We start from the raw sequence: 21,351 nt of genomic DNA, 5'->3' as shown, positions 1-21,351 counted from the left end.
GTAGTCAGAAGCCTTACTAAACAGATATGTAACAAATGATTATACCTAAATGGCTAGTCAACACCTGAGACAATGCTCAGTCTCATTATCACCAGGGAAATGCAAACTTAAACTACCATGTAATATCACTACACCCCCACCAGAATCACTAAAATTAATATTGACAGTGACAGTAACAAATGTTAGCAAAGATGAAAAGCATCCTGAGCTCCCATAAACTGCTCCTGGGAGTATAAATTGAAATAATCTGGAAACATTTTAGCCTTATTCATCAAAGCATATGTTGATCATATGAGGAAACAGTTCTCTTCCTAGGAAAACACCCAATAGAACTCCAGGTACCTTAGTACCAGGACACATTTATCACTGCTCATTGTTGTATTACTTGTGATAGCCAATGATTGGAAATGACAAAGGTGTTAATCAATAATAAAATGGTCCAGTAAATTAAACATATTATTGAATGAAAGAAGCCAAGCATGCAAGAATGCATTTTGTTTCAATTTAAGTTTTTGTCTTGTTTTGTGTTTTGCAGCGCTGGGGCCTTGTGCATGCTATGCAAGCACTCTACCACTGAGCCACATCCCCAGCCCTTATGTGAAGTTTTAACATAGGAAAAATGAACAAACAAACAAAAAACAAAACCGTATTTGTAAAGGGGTATATGCATCATTGGTAAAACTAGAAAGCAAAAGAAGGAAGTGCTTGCCATTTTAGGCAGGACAACAATTTTATTGATTAGTGGAAAGGGGGAGGAAACATGGGGAAGACTTCTGGGCAAGTAGCTGGCAATGTTCCTTTCCAGGAGGGATGGGAATTGGGTAAGTATTTGCCTTGAATAATTAGTTAAGCCAGGCTGTATTTATGTTCCATGTGTTTTTCTGCATAAATATTCTATTTCATGGTAAAGGGAGGAAAAAAGTACCTTCCAATTTTTAAATTTTTTTTTGTAGATGGACACAATATTTTTATTTATTTTTATGTGTTGCTGAGGATTGAACCCTGTGTCTCACATGTGTGAGACAAGTGCTCTACCATAGAGCCACAACCTCAGCCCAGGACCCTCCAACTTTGACTTTAGTAGCCCATGCTAAGAGCCACAGCCAAGTAATATGATGCATGGCATTTTTGGTTGAAAGGTGACGCCAACAAGCCATTGAGATGATATGATTATGTTAAGATCTGCATTCATATGGATATTAGACTCCTGCTGTCCACCTCGGCCTGCTATGGGACTCCTGGAGAGTTCCCATTGGTTGGGGAAGTGCGGTAGGAGGGAATTCCGGAGGAGGGACTTCCTGTTGGGGTCCGGGGAGAACGCCCCGCCCCCGTGGGGTCGGCAATCTTCTTGGGAGCCTCGGGGCATTGGCGGCAGTTTCAAAAATAAAGTTTGTTCCTGCTTGAGTGGTTTGTGATTTTGTGCCCAGCCAGACTGCGGCAAGCCCATATATCCTTCCTAAAGGCAGCTACAGATTATTCAAACACATGCTTACATGCATACTTGTGCACTCACATACTCACCTGTATTCTTTTTGTGTGTGTGATATTAGGGATTTAACCCAGGGGTACTCTACTTCTGAGCTGCTTTCCCAGCCCTGTTTTTTTGCAGGGGTGGGTGGGTGAGGTAACCAGGGATTAAACTCAGGGGCACTCAACCACTGAGCCACATCCCCAGCCCTATTTTGTATTTTATTTAGAGACAGGGTCTCACTGAGTTGCTCAGTACCTCACTTTTTCTGAGGCTGGCTTTGAACTTGAGATACTCTCGCCTCAGCCTCATAAGCCACTGGGATTACAGGCATGTGCCACTGTGCCTGGCCCCAGTCCTGTTTTTTATTTTATTTTGATATAGTTGCTGAGATTGACTTTGAACTTGCTACTCTCCTGCCTTAGCCTTCCATGTCACTGGGATTACAGGCATGAGCCACCATGCCCAGCTCCTATGTCCAATTGTTTTTTTAGTTGAGACTTTTGAATTGTGCATATTCATGGGATGCCATTTTGATGTCCCAATAATCTGTATACATTATATATTGCTTAAGTCAAGGTAGTTGGAGTATCCATTACCTCATGCATTATGACAATAACATTCAAAAACTCATCTTCTAGTTATTTTGAAATATACAACACCTCATTGTGAAATGCCCTATATCCATTTTTAAATCCAAATGTTAGCATATAGTAAGAACTTCCAGGCTAGGGTGTAGGTTTAGTGGTAGAGCATACACTTGGCATTTGTAATGCCCTGGGTTCAATCCCCAGCACCAAGAAAAAAACAAAAATAAATCAACAACTTCCAACACTTGATTTTTTCACTGAACAATAAATCTTGGTGATCATTCCAAGTTAGTACTTGTAATGAATTACCTCATTCCTTTTAAAGGCTGAATCTTATTGTATTATATGGATGTATCAAAATATGTTAACCAGTCCTATATTAATAGACACATAAGGTTATTTCAGTCTTTTTGCAATTATACACAATGCTGCAATGAATATCCTTATGCATATCTCAGTTAAGTCAAAGGAAAGTATGTTTAAAAAGAAATTTCTATAAGTAGAATTCACAGGATAAATGATACTTACACTTTCATTTTTGATAGATAGGGCAGCATTAACTGCCTTATAGATTATGTCAGTTATATGAGTGCCAGCCTTCACCATAACCAAGACAGTACAGTGCCTTGTTATATTTGATTTTTCTTTTTGACCCATTGAATAGATTAAAATATGCTGTATCAGTACAGATTTAGTTTGTGTTTGTCTTATGACTGAGGTTGAATGTATGTGATTATGTTTAAAGAGGCTACTTATTTTTTTCTGAGATTGATTCATTGATTGAACCCAGAGGTGCTTAACCACTGAGCCCCACTGAGCACATCCCCAACCTTTTTATTTTTTTTTAAATTTTGAGACAGAGTCTTGCTAAGTTGCTTAGAGCCTCCCTAGGTTGGTGAGGCTGGCCTTGAATTTGTGATTCTCCAGCCTCAGCACCTCCCCCAAGTCACTGGGATTATATGCATGCACCACCATACTCAACTGAGCAGTTTTAAAATTTCCTTTGCTGATTTTTTTCTCAGGTTGTTTCTATTGATATCAAGGGCATTGTTTCTTTTTTGTTTGTTTGTGGTGCTGGGGTTTGAGCCAGGGCCTGGTGCATGCAGGGCAAGCACTGTACCAACTGAGCTATATTCCCAGCCCTATTTCTTGTTTTTAATGTGCCACAAACTATTTTTGCAGCTTCTCATTTTTCTTTTTTTGGGGGGAGGGAATGTTGAGGATCAAACCAAGGGCCTCATGCATGCTAGGCAATTGCTGTATCACTGAGCAAATGAGCCCCTTATTTGTCAAATGAGCAAATGAGCCCCTTATTTTTTTTGTGGTGCTGGGGATTGGACCCAGGGCTTTGTGCATGGCAGGCAAGCACTCTACCAACTGAGCTATATCACCAGCTTTCATTTGTCTTTTGAATGAAAATTTTATTGTTTTCTTCATGCATTTCATCTAATTGATTTTTTCAGTGTTTTTTGGATCCTGGGCATATGCTTAGCAAGCACTCTGCAACTGAGCTATAACCACAACCCCAAGTTTACCAATCTTCTGTGTCCTCCAAGTTTTTTTCATAACTAGAAATGTCTTCATTGTTCAGCTATGTTTGAAAAAAATCAAAAAGCTTTTATACTTTTGTTTTAGTATTTTTATGTTTTTAATTTTATTTCTGTGAAAGGGAATATAGCATGAGAATAGCTCCAATGTGAACTCTTAGCCAGCTGATATTCTTTAACTGTTACAGACATAAAGCAAACAAGTATTGAAATTGAATTTATTCATGGAGAGTAGGGAGAATACCACCAGGTCTGAAATCAAGAATGTCTCTATGAGGTGGTTTTGCTCTTTACTTTCATAGCAGGAAGACTTACCAGGGGTGGTGTGTGTGTGTGTGTGTGTGTGTGTGTGTGTGTGTGTGTGTGTGTGTGTTAATTAGGGGAAGTCCCTGTCAGCCAAATGTTTATCTCTGTGGCTAGTTAATTTCAGGAGGGTAAAATTTTAACCTCAGTTAATCATTCATTAATCATTCATGAGACAAGAACAGGAAGTTGGAGGGACTGTAGCAGGCCTTTCAGCAGGTTCAGGCAAAAGGAGAAAGCTGTTTGGCCTTGTCACAAGTAAACCTGGAAGCCATGAGTGGGCAGCAAGCCTTATCTAATTCACATGGGGGAATGTGGTCCTTTGCAGTTAGCCCTGAGATTTCTTAGTTGTCATTGTTTTCAGGACTAAAATGGAATTCAGCATTGCCAGGCTCCCTCTTCTTCCAGACAGCCTTAAGGTTGACCTTGAAAAGTATTTGTAGAAATGAGGCTATGGAGGATGCCTAGGTCTATACCATTGTTAGTACAAATTTCATCTCTACATATAAAGTTGGCTTTATGTGCAAATTCAGGTGGAAATGTGGTTGTTCTCAGGTCAGCAGGGTTGCAATATGTTGTTGAATCATTTTTCAAGCTTGACTGCAGAGTAGCATTTATGACTCTGGGAAGGCTGCATCCCCAACTGCAAGATATAAAATTATAAACAGGAAAAGAATTAGTAATCTTGGATATATCTCATAGTTAGGACCCTATATAGATGCTCCTCCATTTATGATGGGATTACATCCCAATAAACTCATTGAATAAAGGGAAAGATTAGTGTGGGAAAGGAGGTGTAGAATGACTGGCTATATAAAAAGTGTATCATGGGGGTCACAGACCCCCATGGGAATAATCCATGATGTTTGTAGTTAAACATGGGTGAACCCCTTAAGGGAGCAAAGTCTTTGTGTGTAATTAAGCGAAGTCTACGTGACTTGCTGAAAATGACAGAGGATGAAATGGTGCTTATGAGGATGAAGTTGGTGCTGTTTTTGCCTATGACTAATCCTGAGGTAGTGGAGTTATGGAGTTTGGAAATTTCAAGAATAGCATAGCATATGTCATCAGATAGGATCTAGTTAGTATGTGCCAGGAGTTGGGATGATGATGTCAGTTTGCTTAAATATTCAGATGTGTCAGTAAGGGAAAATGGGATGTGCTTAGGGGAATGGCACTTAGATGTCCGTCCTGGGAGTCAGTTGGTAGATGACAAATCAAACAACCAGTGAGGTAGAGAATGGTAGTAACAGGGCTGGGGGTGTGTAACTCAGTGATAGAATGCTTGCCTAGCATGCAGGAAGCCCTGGGTTTGATTCTCAAACACTGAAAATATAAATAAATAAAAGTAAATGAATAGATAAATGAAGGAAGGAAGGGAGGGAGGAAACGGAAGAAGGGAAGGAAGGGAGAAAGAAAAAGCAAGGGAGGAAGAGAGGGAGGAAGAGAGAGAAATAGAAAGGAAAACAGACAGGCAGACCATTAGAGTTGAAAACCAAACCAGGGAATGTTGTCACCACCTTTTTATGGTGGGGATCTAAATGAGGAAGAAGACAGAGAACACTGTGGAGGGCAAAGCCAAAGCAGCATGTTGGTTCTTTTTAAAAATATTTTTTAGTTGTAAATGAGCACAATACCTTTATTTTATTTATTTATTTTTATGTGGCACTGAGGATGAAACCCAGTGCCTGACATGTGCTAGGCAAATTCTCCACCACTGAGCTACAACCCCGGTCCAAGCATGTTGGTTCTTAAGGAGATAGTTTGATTAGAGGTTAATGGAAAATAAGCAGAAATATGACAAAGAGCAAACAATGAAGCAAGATTACACGGGCTACACAATTTTAACAGAGAGAAAACCAAATTCTAGTTTTGTATCATTATAATATTTGATGGTAAAGCTCTTTTTTAAAAAATATATATATACATATATTAGTTGTAGGTGGACACACAATATCTTTATTTCATTTTTTTAATGTGGTTTTGAGAGTCGAACCCAGTGCCTCATGCATGCTAGGCGAGCACTCTACCACTGAGCCACAACCCCAGTCCAGTAAAGATCTTTTTTTTTTAAGAGAGAGAGAGAGAGAGAGAGAGAGAGAGAGAGAGAGAGAATTTTAATATTTATATTTTTTTAGTTATTGGCAGACACAACATCTTTGTTTGTATGTGGTGCTGAGGATTGAACCCGGGCCGCACGCATGCCAGGCGAGCGCACTACCGCTTGAGCCACATTCCCAGCCCAGTAAAGATCTTTTCAAAAATGTATAAATAAACCTATTAAACCTTAGTAAAACTTGACCACAGCAAATAAAATTCCCTTTTTGTAGACTTTCTAGAACTTTCTATATCCACTTAGGTTTTCTCCTGCACTTCTTTCTCATTCTAAAACATTAGTCATTTTATTTTAGCACAAAGTTACTCACTTTTTCCTTAATAAAAACATATCCTGCATACCTATATACAAAGTTATGCCTGTCTGCCACCAAGGAGAGCCTTACACATATTGATTATGGCTTTTAAAAAATACATTTATTTTTTAGGTGTAGATGGACACAACACAATGCCTTTATTTTTATGTGGTGCTGAGGATCGAACCCGGGTCCCGCCCAGGCTAGGCAAGCACTCTACCGCTGAGCCACAACCCCAGCCCTGATTATGGCTTTTAAACACAGTAACTTCTATTTCACGGAAAAAACTAGAAACTATTAAGAATTGTAAATTACCTGTCATAGTCATATACCAGCATTTTGTAACAGATTATTGGAGTTTATGAACATTCATCTTACAAGTTTTGAAATAGCCATACATATCCTTTTTAATTTTTTGTGATTCTGGGCATTGAGCCTGGGGTATTCTACCACTGAGCTGCATCTTCAGACGTTTAATTTTTTTTTTTTTGAGACAGAGTCTCACTAAATTGCCTAGATTCTCCTGCCTCAGCCTCCTGAGTAACTGGAATCCATATACCACCTATATATATATAATTTATATTAATATCCCTAATCCAAAAATCCCAAATCCAAAGGTGTTGAAATCTGAAACTTTTTAAAAAGATACACTTTTTTATATCTTTATTTTATTTATTTATTGTTTTATGTGGTGCTGAGGATCAAACCCAGGGTCTCAAATGTGCTATGTGAATGCTCTACCGCTGAGCCATTACCCCAGCCTGAAATCTGAAACTTTTTGATGACTGATGTAATGTTTAAAAAGCTTTGGATTTTGGAGGATTTTAGATTTTTAGATTAAGAATGCTCAAGTTGTAAAGTCTGTGCAAGTATTTCAAAATCAGAAAAACTTTGAAATCTGAAATACATCTGGTCCCAAGTATTTTGAATAAGGGATACTCAACCTGTACTACAACTTTTCAAAATGGTAAAACCAAAACCAGCCCAAATATATATAGTTCTCTGTTATTCATCTTTTTGTCATTGTGACTAAAATACCTGACAGAAACAACTTATAGGATAAAAAAGCTTATTTTGGCTCACAGTTTCAGAGGATTCAGTCCATGGTATACTGGCTCCATTGATTGGAGCCTGATTTGAGACAGAACATCATGACAAAAGGGCATGGCAGGGGAAAGATGCTCAGGTCATAGCAGCTAGGAAGCTGAGAGAGGGAGAGAAGGGGCTAGAGAGAAGATAAACCCTTCCATTGCATGCCCCCCATGATCTACTTCTTCCAACAAGGCCCTACCTCCCAGTAGAATCTTCAGTTATCAATGGATTAATCCAGTGATGAGATCAGAACTCTCATGATCCAATCACTCCCCCAAAGCCCCACCTCTGAGCACATGAGACTTTGGGAGAATTCCAAATCCAAACCATAATACTTTATATACCATATAAAATTAAGATGCAAAAGATACAGAAACTTAAAGTTATGCCTAATTATTTCTATCTAAGAAATTATATAGGTATCTAATGAATAAAATAACCATTAACTAACACAAGTCCAAAGTTTTAAGTTACCTAAATATACTGTAAACTATCTTCAAACTGATATGCCACTAAAAATAATTATTTTTAAATTTTATCAAAATAATGGTTCAATTTGGTTAGATAGAAATTCATGTTTTTTTTATAAACTTGAATGTCTAGTAGATGAAGTGCTGCCTTATTCAATCAGCAAACCTACATATGTTTAGAAAGGATATATCCATCTTGAAAACATAATGTATGTTTCTGTTCGCTGTCAATTTTTTATCTAGAAAATCACCTGAAAGTTGTTAGATCATTTTTGGATTTCAGGGTTTTTTTCACCATAGCCATGACTGCTCTTGCCAGAATTAATCACAATTGGTAAGCCTGCAAGGGGAATGTGGGGGGAAATAGTGAACTAGGGATTGATGGTTAATTTGGAATGAAAGGTGGGGTGGTCATTGTTCATGGAGCACTGACGTGGTGCAAAGCTCCCCTAGATACTCCTTTGTGGACAGAGGAAAAGGGTGACTTCCTAGGCTTTAACCAGATATTCTGGATTTTTCAATATTTCTATCAGAAATATTTTTTCTGATAGAAAATGATATTGCGCCTGTTGCTTTGCTTGTCCTCCAAGGGAAGCTAACAAATAAAAGAAAGTCTTTTAAACATTTTTTAAAAAGGTTCATTGAATATTTTAAAATGATTTTTGACATTGATGCCCAGTGAATTGCATTTTACATTATTGTAACATGTATATATGTATGTTTGTGTGTACATGCCAGTATATATATCCTCTGTGCATTCACACACATACATGTGCACACACACACAATAGAATTAAAGTTTTATATACAATCCTCTTTGGAAGTAATGTCCTGGGATATTTTCCTCTTCTACTTTATTTCATTAAAAACAAAACTGGTTGCAATAAAAATGTATGCTTGTATTGCACTTGGTGCTGATAATACAGAAGACATGGCTATCTTTATTAACCCACAATATTAAATTAGTCTTGATTGTCAAAGATTTATGTAAATTATATGAACTTGAATTCTCAAATCATTTGGGTTAGCTTCTTTAATTCTTTTTTAATACATTGAAAGTATTGGAAGTTTAGACTATTTGGGGGAAATTATAGGAATATTTGTTTTTTTTCCCTCAGAGGTAGAAAAATATTAATCACAGATAAATAAACATATACAGACACAAGTAGAGTGTTTGTAGCTCACTGGTTCACATTTAAAAGTTGTTCTCTTCCCAGCGGGCTGATTGGAGTAGTGTATCTAATCAGAAAGCAATGCTGAGTAATAAGAGGTCATAGTGAAGGCTGGAGCTGTGGCTCAGTGGTAGAGCACTTGCCTGGCATGTGTGAGGCCCTGGGTTCCATCCTCTGCACTTCATATAAATAAATAAAATAAAAGGGGGCTGGGGATGTGGCTCAAGCAGTAGCGCGCTCGCCTGGCATGCGTGCGGCCCAGGTTCAAATCCTCAGTACCACATACAAACAAAGATGTTGTGTCCACCAAATAGTAAAAAATAAATATTTAAAAAATAAATAAATAAAATAAAAGATATATATATAGATAGATAGATAGATAGAGAGAGAGAGAGAGAGAGAGAGAGAGACAGAGAGAGAGACAGAGACAGAAACAGATTTAGAAGAAGACAAGTCATATGATAGTTATCAAGTCCTACCACAGGGATGGTTTATATACTGTGAAGGAGGGTGGTGGGAAAATCAAGTGTTAACGGTGGAAAATGGTACCATTATGTCCACTAGGAAGGTGATAGGATGTCCATGACTGGGGATGATTATCTCCCCTTGTCCATTAAGTCAGTTACGGATACAAGGGGGATGGTACCTCAAAGGAAAGTTATTGGGAAGATGGGTTTTATTTTTTAACTCTCGTTCCTTTTTGTGGGCTAGGGATTCCCAAGTCCAATTCTTCCCCCCTTTTATAATGATATCTGCAAGTATTCCTATCTATGGGTGTTGCTTTGTTTTTTGGGTACTGGGCATTGAACCCAGGGGCACTTAATCAATGAGCCACAACCCTAGCCCTCCCTTTTTAATATTGAGGCAGGTTCTCACTAAGTTGCTTAGGCCCTGGCTAAGTTTCTGGGACTGATTTTGAACTTGCAATAATCTTGCTTCAGCCTCCCAAGCCACTGGGATTACCATGCTGGCCTATCTATGTTTTTTTTTTTTTTAAAGAGAGAGAATTTTAATATTTATTTTTTAGTTTTCAGCAGACACAACATCTTTGTTTGTATGTGGTGCTGAGGATTGAACCCCAGGCCGCACGCATGCCAGGCCAGCGCGCTACCGCTTGAGCCATATCCCCAGCCCCTATCTATGGTTTTTTTTAAGCATAATTAATTATTTAATTTTGGGGTGCTGAGTATAGAACCCAGGGCCTTGGACTTGCTAGGCAAACACTACCACTGAGCTACACCCGTATCCCTGGGCTTCGTAATTCATATTAACTCTTGCAACTGCTAGTGGAACTAGGATATGGACCTTTAAAAATAACAGAATACTCTGAAGTTTACATACAAGTTAAAAAACACCACGAGAGAGGCTTTTAGAATCCATTCCCACCATTTTCTGCTCATTTATTAGTCAAAGATATAATATTCTAGAAAACAAAGAAGTGAATTGATGTCTAACTACTGACTGAGATTAGAAAATATTTGGAAGAACTACTCCAGACTTTCTCTTGAAAATTAAACCACATCTGCATTGGTTAATAACTTCATCAACAGCTTACAACCAGAACTTGGAATTATTATTAAAAAAATGTAAGGTAAATTGGCAAAATCCTCTTCTCTCATAAATACATCTGTTAGTTCAACCATAAGGACTTCACCACAGAAAAGACCAGATCAACACAATGCATACCTATGGCTTTACAACTTAATGAGATTAGAATGGAATATCCAGGGCAATCTGTTCCCTCAAACCCCAGCCCCATATAGGGCTGAGGGTGTAGCTCAGTGATAGAGTACTTGCCTAGCATGCACAAAGCCCTTGGTTCCATCCTCAGCATCACACACACACACACACACACACACACACAAAGAAAGTAGGAGGTCCAGGAGAATATACCTTGAGGACCAGTCTGAATTGATTATTCAGTTATTGTCCATTCTTATAGGGGTCTGGAAAGTCTCTAATAATAATAGCATGTAAATCTGAACAAGATCAAGGCCTAAAGAACACTTGTTTAGGTGGGTGCTTAAGTTATTGACCTTCCTTGCATTGCAGGTGGAAAAGGCCAATAATATGGGTTATGATGGAGATATGGGATCAGGAGAAGGTAAAGAGGAGGAGTAGAAGGGGAAAGGAGATCTGCAGAATATGGAGGAATAGGAAAGGGCTGGAGTGGCACACAAGGAAGGTGCCACTAACTAAACTAACTCACCTGTGTAAGGAAAGGATTGTGCAGTTTAGTTAAGAGTTAAAGAGGAGCAGGAAGAATGAGCCAGTGGTGAGAGAAACAGTTCTTAAGGGACTATACAGTTTCATATATATTGGAGACATTTTCTTGTTATTCAGCCTTGTAACAAAATCATCATCATCATCATCATCATTATCATCATCATCTGACCACTAATGAGGAGAGATCTTAGAACTTCAAGATTTGAGGTACTTCACAAAATTAATAAATTTAGGAAGATCTCAGGGCTGCAAAGGAGCCATTGGAATTTTAAGTGGTCCTTAGTAAATTTATACCATTTTGGAGATAACAAACTGAAATTATATAGCAATATAATTAGCAAGAGTTTTTTCAAGTGGTCAAGAATTGGATTGAGAGTTTACAATGAGTACAGAGATTAAACAAAATCCACCAACAAAAGAAAACCAAAAGAGTACTCAAAGAATTGGATCCTTATTGTGCTTCTACAGACTATGTCCAGAACACAGAGATCAGAGGCTAGACTCACTATGGATCCCCAAAATCACCAGTCAAGGAAGGGTCACATCATGGTGAATTGGAGAGGCCCTAGAACCTGGGTGGAGAAGGGAGTCTGGAAGTGAGTTTTTAGTTCTGTTCAATTCATGGCACCAAACTGTCTAAGACAAAAAAATTATAAAGTAAGAAAATTGATTTTATGAAGGCTTATTGTAATAGGGAGAACCCTAGATCCAAACACTGGAGCCATGACAGGGTGGTTTTGCCTTATAGTTTTGTAGGGAGGAGTAGATAAATTGTAGGTGAAGGTATTTATCAGGGGGCTGGGGTTGTGGCTCAGTGGTAGAGTGCTTGCCTAGCATGTGTGAGGCACTGGGTTTGATTCTCAGCACCACATATAAATAAATAAAATAATATAATAAAAAAGATATTTACTAGGAGATTGTTTTTGAAAATAGGGAAGTTTCAGTCAACTGATCAGAAAATATTTACCTCTATGTCTAGTTATTTCAGGAAGATAACAGCTTGGTTAATCATTTGTGACACACAAAAAAGGGGAGTTGGGGCATCTGTGTCAGGCCTTGTCCATAGGTTCAGGCACAAGGGGAAAGGTCTGTATTTGGTATTTTCACAGGAAGACAATGAGTCCAAGAGTCTGTTTTATGACAGAGTGGACAGCAAGCCTTAGCTCTGTCATATGGGGGAGAATGGCTCATGAAGAAACAAACAGGTGTGGGGATTTCTTTACTGTAACCGTTTTCATGGCTCAGGTGAATTTCAGTGTTGTCAAGAGTTCTCATCTGCTTGAAAACTTGAGTCTAATTCTTTTTATTGGAAACCACCTAAAGGTAGTTATTCCAATTGGTTCTACATGTCCATGCCACCATCCACCAGCCACCTAGTATTCTGCCCCACAGAATTGCTGAGTGATGGCTGTAGAAAGGGGTTCAGGAAGCCATTTGGAGGAGTTGACAGTGCTTTGCATGTGAGGTGTGGGAGCCAGAGCCCTCCCTTGGAGGGGAGATTGTTGGCAGATCCCACAGTTATTTCAGGTCCTTGCAACAATTTGGGGGAGATGTAACAGGGCAATATCCTTTGTGAGGAATGCTTCAGGGATGGTTCTGAAAGACAGATTTTTATTGTCTGTCAGTCAGTCTGTCTCTGTCTCTCTCTCTCTCCTCTTCTCCCCCTATTCTCCCCCACCCCATACTTTCTGGGGTTTCCTCCTTAGACAGTGGGTTGGTGCCTTCCTTTTACTGATGCAGAATCATTGTGGTCTACTGTAGTAGCTATAAGTTCACATTTTCTGCCCAATCATCTCCTATTAGTTTCTAGACCTCTTTTTTAAAAAAAATGTTTATTTAGTTGTAGACGAACACATAGTATCTTTATTTATTTTTATGTGGTGCTGAGGATTGAACCCAGTGCCTCACACATGTGAGGCAAGCACTTGACCACTGAGCTACAGCCCCAGCCCTAGTTTCTAGACCTTTTATCTGAATGAATGAGGTCCAAGAGAGACAGGGCATTTTTATAAATTCACAGAGATCTGTTATGTTCTGCACCTTGGCCCATTTGGTCACTATAGGGGGACGTACGTAGCAAGTGGTGTACTGAACCAAGTGGTAATTATTATCTAGAGCAATGTCCTTGGAATTGGAGAATCCAGGTGGCTGATCAGAATTAAATTTAAGTTCCTTAAGCTCCTTTCTCACTGGGATGCCACTGCGGAGTTTACTAACCACTGTAGTCTGGGATGCTGTTAGGGGAAAGAAAGATTATTCCAAACAAAATCCCAAGTTTTCAAAATACATCTGTATGACCCTCAATGCTCTTTGCTCTTGTCATTGTCAAGGTAATGGTTGAAAGAAGATAATCCCCTTCTGGGGTCAGCCATATTCACTGACCAAACTGCCTAAAAGATAATGATGAAGTGAGGGAGGCAGAGTTGGAATACTCTCTGAGTCATTTTTTAAAACTCATTTCTATCATATTTTATTTTATTTACTTAATTTGGTGGGTACTGGGGACTGAATCAAGGGCCTTGCACATGCTACGCAAGCACTCTACCACTTAGCTACATCACCAGCTATGTGAGTTGATTTTTGAAGAGGCCATTTCAACACTTAATACCAGATGCCAGTGGTTAGCAGGGAGTGTGGAAGTCAATCATATACCTTGATTATCAGCCCATAGTTGCATGGCTTTTAAATAAAAGGTGTGACATTTTCAGGCTATAAATAGTCTGGAAAACCAAAATAGCCACAGTGTGCAGCTGCAATTATCTGAGCAGTTTGAAACAGCAACTGTTTAACCCAAAGAAATGTCAACAGTGGCATAGCCTCAGTGAAAGCTCTTAGAGGTGACTTAAGGTGTATTGTAGTTAATTCAACAGGAGCAAATGGGACCACACCTCATGTGATGTGTTGTTCCCCATCACAATGGACAGTGTTGTAGAAGTCACAAGATTGGCATACAGTGGTAGCTTCTGTATCAGAAATACAGGGTCTCCTAATTTATGCCCAGTCTTTGACAATGGATGCATTGTCATATCTGATGTGATGGTGGTTCCAAGTGTCAATGACAGTAAGCTAGGCAGTGAGATCTCAATCAGCAGCTTGATTCCAGTCAGTTTCATCAGAGTAGATGCTTACCATGGGCATCTATATGGATGACTCAGACCATTCTATTCATAGCTGCAATTTGTTTCTATAGTCCATGATACCTAACTGTCTAATCTGTCTATGGTCTTTCAAGTGGGAGACCAATAGCTGAACCACTGTTAATAGCTCAAGAATCAATAAATATCAAAGGGAATATTGGGCAGAGTTAGGAAAATGACTTTGAGTTCTACCTGCTGAGTGGAGCACCCACATCCATTCTCAGGTCTTCTTAGATTGAACAGTCTAGTAGAAACCATCAGATTTCATCTCAGCCAAACCATTAGTGGATGAGGCCCAGACATTTAGGGGAACCTCTTTGAATTGAGGACCCCATTTTGCCCTACAACTAGTACAAACTAGTTGACAAAGTGGGAAATAAAATTTCCCTTAACAGAGTAGTTGTCCCATTTTCATGGAAAGCCAAGATGCTGCTGGGATTGGGCCAGCTCGAATATATTATTCTTTTCTTTTTCAGTTTTCAGTGGACTCAACATCTTTTATTTTATATTTATGTGGTGCTGAGGATCGAACCCAGTGCCCCGCACATGCCAGGAGAGCGCGCTACCACTTGAGCCACATCCCCAGCCCCTCGAATATATTATTCTTTTGATAAGTGAGGCCTTTTGGTTTCTTCTTACTTTGTTAGTCACTGAGTCTCAATCAGTCTACACTAAAATAGTATTGTCAGGCTGAAGAATCACAAGGCCACCATGGGTCAGGTGTTCAGTTTTAACAAGGGTCCATAGCAAGCTGATAACTGCTTTTCCGAAGGGCTGTCCCTAATTATCTATATAAGAATGGCAAGTCCAAAAGTGTAAAGGGTTTTCTTTCTCTGAATTAGTTTCTGTGAGGGCCAATTGTTGTGAAGCAGGGTTAACCCTTATGTTTGTCTCTTCCACATGCACCCACTTGTCCTTTCACTTTCTTCCATTAATTGAAGCTGAGCAGATCTTCCCACCCTTCAGAACCATGAGGCAAAATAAACCTCTTTCATTCTTAAATCACCCAGTCCCAGGAATACTATTATAGAATATGGGCTAAGGTGCTAACCAAGGGGGTTGCTCTATATAGTGACAATTTTGGCTATTTGAGGTGGGAGCAGTCATGTTGATGCCAGACCCACTGATGTTAAATAATAAGGTACTCAGTTCCCGTGGGGGAGAGATGAAAATGCATATTGAAGTACTTGCTATCTGAATACAAACTGATATTTGCTGTCAGTATCAACATCTGTGAAGGGCTGGGAATGTAGCTCAGTGGTAGAGCACTTGATTAGCATGTGTGAGGCTCTGAGTTCAATATCTATCACCTTAGCACCATATAAATGTGAAATAAAGATACTGTGTTCACCTAAAACTAAAGAAATAAATATTAAAAGGTTTTCTCTCTTCCCTAGAAACCCTGATATATAAAATCATAAGACCTGGAAGGACATACTGTAATAAGTCTGCTTCCTCTATCAACCACTAGATTTTATCTGTATGCAAATATACACAGTAAAAGACCCAGTTGAGAGGGCTTTTTCAAGTGCTGCTGATCACCCATTCTGCTATCAAAATAAGAGAAAGAAAAAAAAAAAAGCAGTAGCCAGAATCAGCATGATTGCATGTTGGGGGGGAAATTTAAAAATAAAGTTTCCTGGCCACCCCCAGAAATCCTCTCCACAATGTAGAGTAGAAAGAAAAGAGAAAATGGGGCTGGATTTATGCTTTCTGTGCAAAACCAACACCTCAGAAGGCCTAATCTCACAAAGGACTTGTTCCTTAAGTTTTCTAAAGTAAATGATACTGATATTGGGACTCAAGTGAAAAAGAAATACTCTGGCAAATTTATTACTATTCTCATAGACTACCTCATTGTTCTGTTCACAGTATGGTAATTTCATTGCTTTTAGAAACTCTATCATTCTGCATTATGTGGGCTCTTCTGTGAATTATTGATATCTGAGTAGGCAATTGTGAAACCTTTAACAACACAGATATTAATTTTCCATGAGATGTTTTAGTTCCCATTGAAGACAAGAATCCCATTTTTCCCAGACACCAAACACGTATGTACTATTATATTGATTTGGTTTTTCCTGAACTAAGAATTATAGCTTTAGTAGCTGCTAGTAATGTGGCCACTTGTAGCTGATTTAATTTGAGACAAAACATAAGCTTGCAAGATTTCCTGAGCAGTCACCACAGCATAGAAAGCCTAAAAGTGGTCCCTTTTGTCCAGGGTTCATGATCAACTATGCATTATGAATTATACATTTTGAACAGGAATGTCAGAAAAATTCAGTTGCTGCCTAGCATTTCCTTCTATTACAATTGTATGTTCATAGTTGTCTGTCTGATGAGGATCTGATAAAAAGACTAACACAGTTTAGAAGTTTGTATCTTTCAAGCACAATATTAGGATTGGATAATGATGCTTGTACATAAATAATCAGATGGCACATTAATCAGAGGATCTAAAGTATTACCATGCTTTTGTGTCAGAGAATAAAACTGGAATTCATTGTTCTTTGGTACCTCACAAATCCCCCAAATTATCTAAATTATTTTATTGTAGCATCTCTTTTATCTTCAAATTTGAAGCCTTCATGTGACACCAGATTCCTTAAATATTTTACTTCTATTTGGCAATATTAGAGCTTTTCTAATGAGGCCCAGTGAAGCAAGGAACCAAAACAAAGCCAAAGAATCAGTTTTACTTGCTCTTTAGTTTGGGAGGCTACCAGCAAATAATTTACGGATTGAGTAATTATAGATCCTTCCAGTAGGATACATTTCCCTAAGATTTTCTGTATATTAGACATATACATAGAAAAATAAGAGAGACCTAAAACACTTGAGAGATCTTCTGCCATAAATACTGAACTCTATCCTAAGTAAAATCAAGCAAGAGTTTATGTGTTAGCTAGAGGAACAGAAAAAAATAGTGGAACACAAAGTATAGAGAAAAACTTAGCAGACTATGGTACTGAAACCAGAATAGTTCAAGAATTAGGAACTACAGGGGTTCATGGAACAAGAAATTCATTGACTTCTTTAAGATCTTGTGCAAATTTACATAATAGTTGTTCAACTACATCAAATATACTTTGCCTTACTAGAAATATAGGAGTATTACAGGCTGAATGCCATTTTCCAATTATTCTTGGTTTTTCTAATTATTTTATCATTAGTTTTATCACTTCTAATTGAACTTTCAACAAAGGATATTATTTTACACATGATAAGTTATAAGCTACTTTTACTGATTTTGTATCTTGAATGAAACCAATGTCATAATTCCCTGGGGCCCAAAGTGATTTTTTTAAGAAAATCATTTTTATAGCCCACAGGCCTTTATTTATTTATTTTTTTAACATTTATTATGTCATTAATTCGTAGGGAATAGATTCCAGCAGCTCAGGCTCCTTTCCATTTGTTCTCACAAAACATCCTTCTCTGGGTGGAGCAGGCTGGCATTTCAGCTGAATGTAGTTACCTTTGTTTTGGGGTTCCTTCTTTTTCAGGTAATTTTCCTTCATACGTTTCAGGAAGCTGTCTTAGCTTTTAGAGTGCCTAATATGTTCAATATGCTTATTCTCTTGGCAAGAATCTTGCACTTAACTTGTCTGTACACATCAATGCCAACAGCATGCTGGGTAATAGTGTAGAATTGATGCTGGAATGGATTAAGACTGGGGACTCTTATAATGAAATGAATGTATTTTGCATACTACATGGTATATCATGATGAAAAAATCATTAAAAACCATGTCCTGTTTTTCATCTCCCTATCCCCTAGTGCTGATTGGGTTGCCTTGAACAGGATTGTGTTGTTACAGATACCAGTATCATTTGAGGATGTGACTGTGGACTTCAGTAGAGAGGAGTGGCAGCAATTGGACTCTACTCAAAGGTGCCTGTACCAAGATGTAATGTTGGAGAACTATAGCCACCTGCTCTCAGTGGGTAAGCATCACTATCCTATGTAACTATGAGAAACCCAGGGTTGAAATGGTCCTCCAAATAACATATACTGAAGTTTTAATCCTCAATACTTCAGATTGTGACCTTATTTAGAAATAGTCTTTACAGGGGCTGTGGCTGTGGCTCAGCAGTAGTGTACTTGCCTGACATGTGTGAGGCACTGGGTTCAATCCTTAGCACCACATATAAAGAAATAAATAAAATAAAGATCTATCAATAATTTGATTCCATATGCAGAAAAGGGGATGGTAAAGCTATTTGGGTATGAACATGTGTTACTCTTCAAGAAAAGAGAAGAATGACCTAAGAATGGTTCAGAGGCCAGTGGGGCTGCAGGTACTTCTACAGACCTGAGGGCATAGGCTATGGAGATGGTGAGGTGTGGGAATCCATTATCTCCTCAGTTTCAGAGGGCAGGGCCATCTCCTTGTCTCCAAGGCTGAGAGAGGCATGGCCACCACCTAAGGGTATGGGGTTGCTATGTAGGATTGACATCATGTCTCTTAATAGTCATGTGCTCTGGAACTATTTTCTTAAAATTTCTTTTCAAAGTTTTTCCTTATGATACTGTTGAATATTGCTTTTGTGCTAGTATTCAGCCTTACATGGAGTTTATACCCACTTAGAGCTACATTCTCTAGGAGCATGATTCTGGTAATATCTAAGTCCAGTACATCAGGGGCTGCTACTGTCCTCCCAACATCTACAGGCTGGGCCTCAATCAGAAGAACTTGGGTCACTAAAAGGCAGCATTGGAGAGCGATTATTCTGTATGCCACATTTCTAATACCCCACTGAGGGGCAGGGTTTCAACACTGGGTTTTTCTGTGTTCATTTGCAATTACTAAAGAATCCTTGCTAAATTTCTCCTCTCCTCTGTTAGCTAATATGCTTAAATTCATTGGGTGAGTAAATTCAGGTCCAATAGCAAACCATAAGATGTTTTTCAAAAGGATAGTCATCCACAGAGGATGGTAGGCTTTCCTCCAAAATCTTAAGGATCTGCAGGGTGATTCACCTATAGGGGCCTACTAGAGGTTCCAAACAATGCCTGAATCTGCCACTGCCACCTGTAGCACCATCAGATCTGCTAGATCATATGGCCCAAGTGGAAGAGCAACTTATACTGCAGACTAGACCTGTTGCAGAACCTTTTCTTTTGCTGAGGCCCCAAACTAGCAGGTTTTGGATCATTTGGTAAATGGTGATCCAGTGGGTCAGAATTGCACACCAAAATGAGGAATTGTTGCCTGCAAAATCCAAAGATGCTCAGTAGTGTTGTACCTCTCTTTTGCTTATAGCAGGGAATAGATGCAACAACTTATTCTTTACCTTAGAAGTGATGTCTTGACATCCATACTACTGGACCACTAGAAATTTCTTGAGGCAGAAGGACCTAAATTTATGTCATGTGTACTTTACTGCCCTTAAATTTCTATGCAATTTCTTTTCCATATTCTGATATGAAAATGTCTTACCCATAAATCTTGAGTAGTTGCTATTTCTTGTTTACTAGGTTCAGTGAGCTTAATGTCATCAGTGCAATGGACCGCTATGCTGTATTGTTTTTCCTCTGAGAATTTTTGTGTGTTGTTTTGTGGAAGGAAAAGGTAAATAAGATTCATATGAAGTAAATTGTGGCATATGGATAGACAGTTTTAAACCTCTGAGATAGAACAGTAAAGGTATATTGTTGCCCCTTGACAGCTGAAAGCAAACTACTTCTAGTTGTCTTTTCTGATAGGTATCACATTTGCAAGAACAATAGCTACATTCTAGATTAACACAGGAAATGTGTTAATTTGCTCAATCGATGAAACCCCATCTGGAAGAACAGCTACAATTAGAGTCACTGTCTTGCTTAGTTTATGATACTCTGCTGTCTTTCTCTAATAGTTATTTGTTTTTTGCACAGGCCAGATAGCTAAGTTGATGGTGATAATGATGGAAATTGTTACCCCTATATATTTCAAGTCCCTGATGTTAGTAGTAATCTCTGCTGTTTTTCCAGAAATGGGATATTGCTTTTATTTTTCTATTTTCTTAGTTAAAGGAAGTTCTAATGGCTTCCACTTGGCCTTTCCCACCATTATATTCTTCACTCCACAGGTCAGGGAACCAATATAGTCATTCTGACAGTTGCTGAGTTATGTGTATTCCAATTATCATTCTTTAACTAGGGAAATAACCACAGGATGGTGTCAGAGACCCACCAGATCCACTGTGAGATGGATCTGATCTAAAACTCCATTAATAACTTTCTATTAAACATCTACCCTGACTGATAGATCACAGTGATGTTTTGTGTCTCCAGGTCTCCTCTCCAGTTTGGAGCAAGAGTCCAAAATTCTCAAAAATATTTCCTTTTCCTCAATGTACAGTTACACTGATAAAAGACCTCAGTCTCTTTGGGAAGACTGAGAAAGATTAATAGTTATAAAATTTTAGTATTTTATCGGGGTCCTTCCTCAAAGAGACTTGTTATCCCTTTCATTCAAGCGACCCTGGGCCTGTAAATAGGCTCAAGCCTGGGAATTGAGCGAGGTGCCATGACCTACTTTATTTATTTATTTATTTATTATCTTTTTATGCTTCAGATTAGATTTTTGTTTACTTGTCCTAGAACACTTATTTTTATTAGCTTTTTTTGTTATATATAACATTATGATTCATTTTGACAAAATTATAAAAGCATGGAAAATAATTTGCTCTAATTGAGTCCCTAGTACTTCCCTTTCCCTCATCTTGTCCTTCCCTCTGTTCCCTTCCTTCTCTACTGACCTTGACCTAAAACTCTTCTGTTTGTACAGACCAACTAAGGTTTAATAGACTGCTCATCTGATTCTTTTATGGGGATGCCAAGGTCAATTAGGTAATGCTATAGATCTCTATAAATCAGACTATTCTGAGTATTGCTTTGACTCTTCTGTCCATTGTGGTAATTATAGCCATCTTGCCTATGGCAA

At 38.5% G+C, this 21,351-nt stretch overlaps 1 protein-coding gene across 2 annotated transcripts in view; it reads left to right on the top strand.

Moving 5' to 3' along the window:
* Positions 1-21,351, top strand: part of Znf81 (zinc finger protein 81) — a 57,701-nt gene that overhangs the window by 10,947 nt on the left and 25,403 nt on the right. The window contains exon 3 of one of the 2 annotated variants that reach the window (XM_013358015.4): positions 18,241-18,367. The exons of the other annotated variant lie outside the window; for it this stretch is intronic. Within the exon in view, the coding sequence (XP_013213469.2) occupies positions 18,241-18,367 (127 nt within the window). The remainder of the gene's footprint in view (positions 1-18,240; positions 18,368-21,351) is intronic. 2 annotated transcript variants of the gene reach the window in all.

Source organism: Ictidomys tridecemlineatus, chromosome X (genome assembly GCF_052094955.1).
Source record: "Ictidomys tridecemlineatus isolate mIctTri1 chromosome X, mIctTri1.hap1, whole genome shotgun sequence".
Taxonomy (NCBI): domain Eukaryota; kingdom Metazoa; phylum Chordata; class Mammalia; order Rodentia; family Sciuridae; genus Ictidomys; species Ictidomys tridecemlineatus.
The sequence above is the reverse complement of the archived record's forward strand: the minus strand, read 5'-3'. Positions and strand labels throughout refer to the sequence as shown.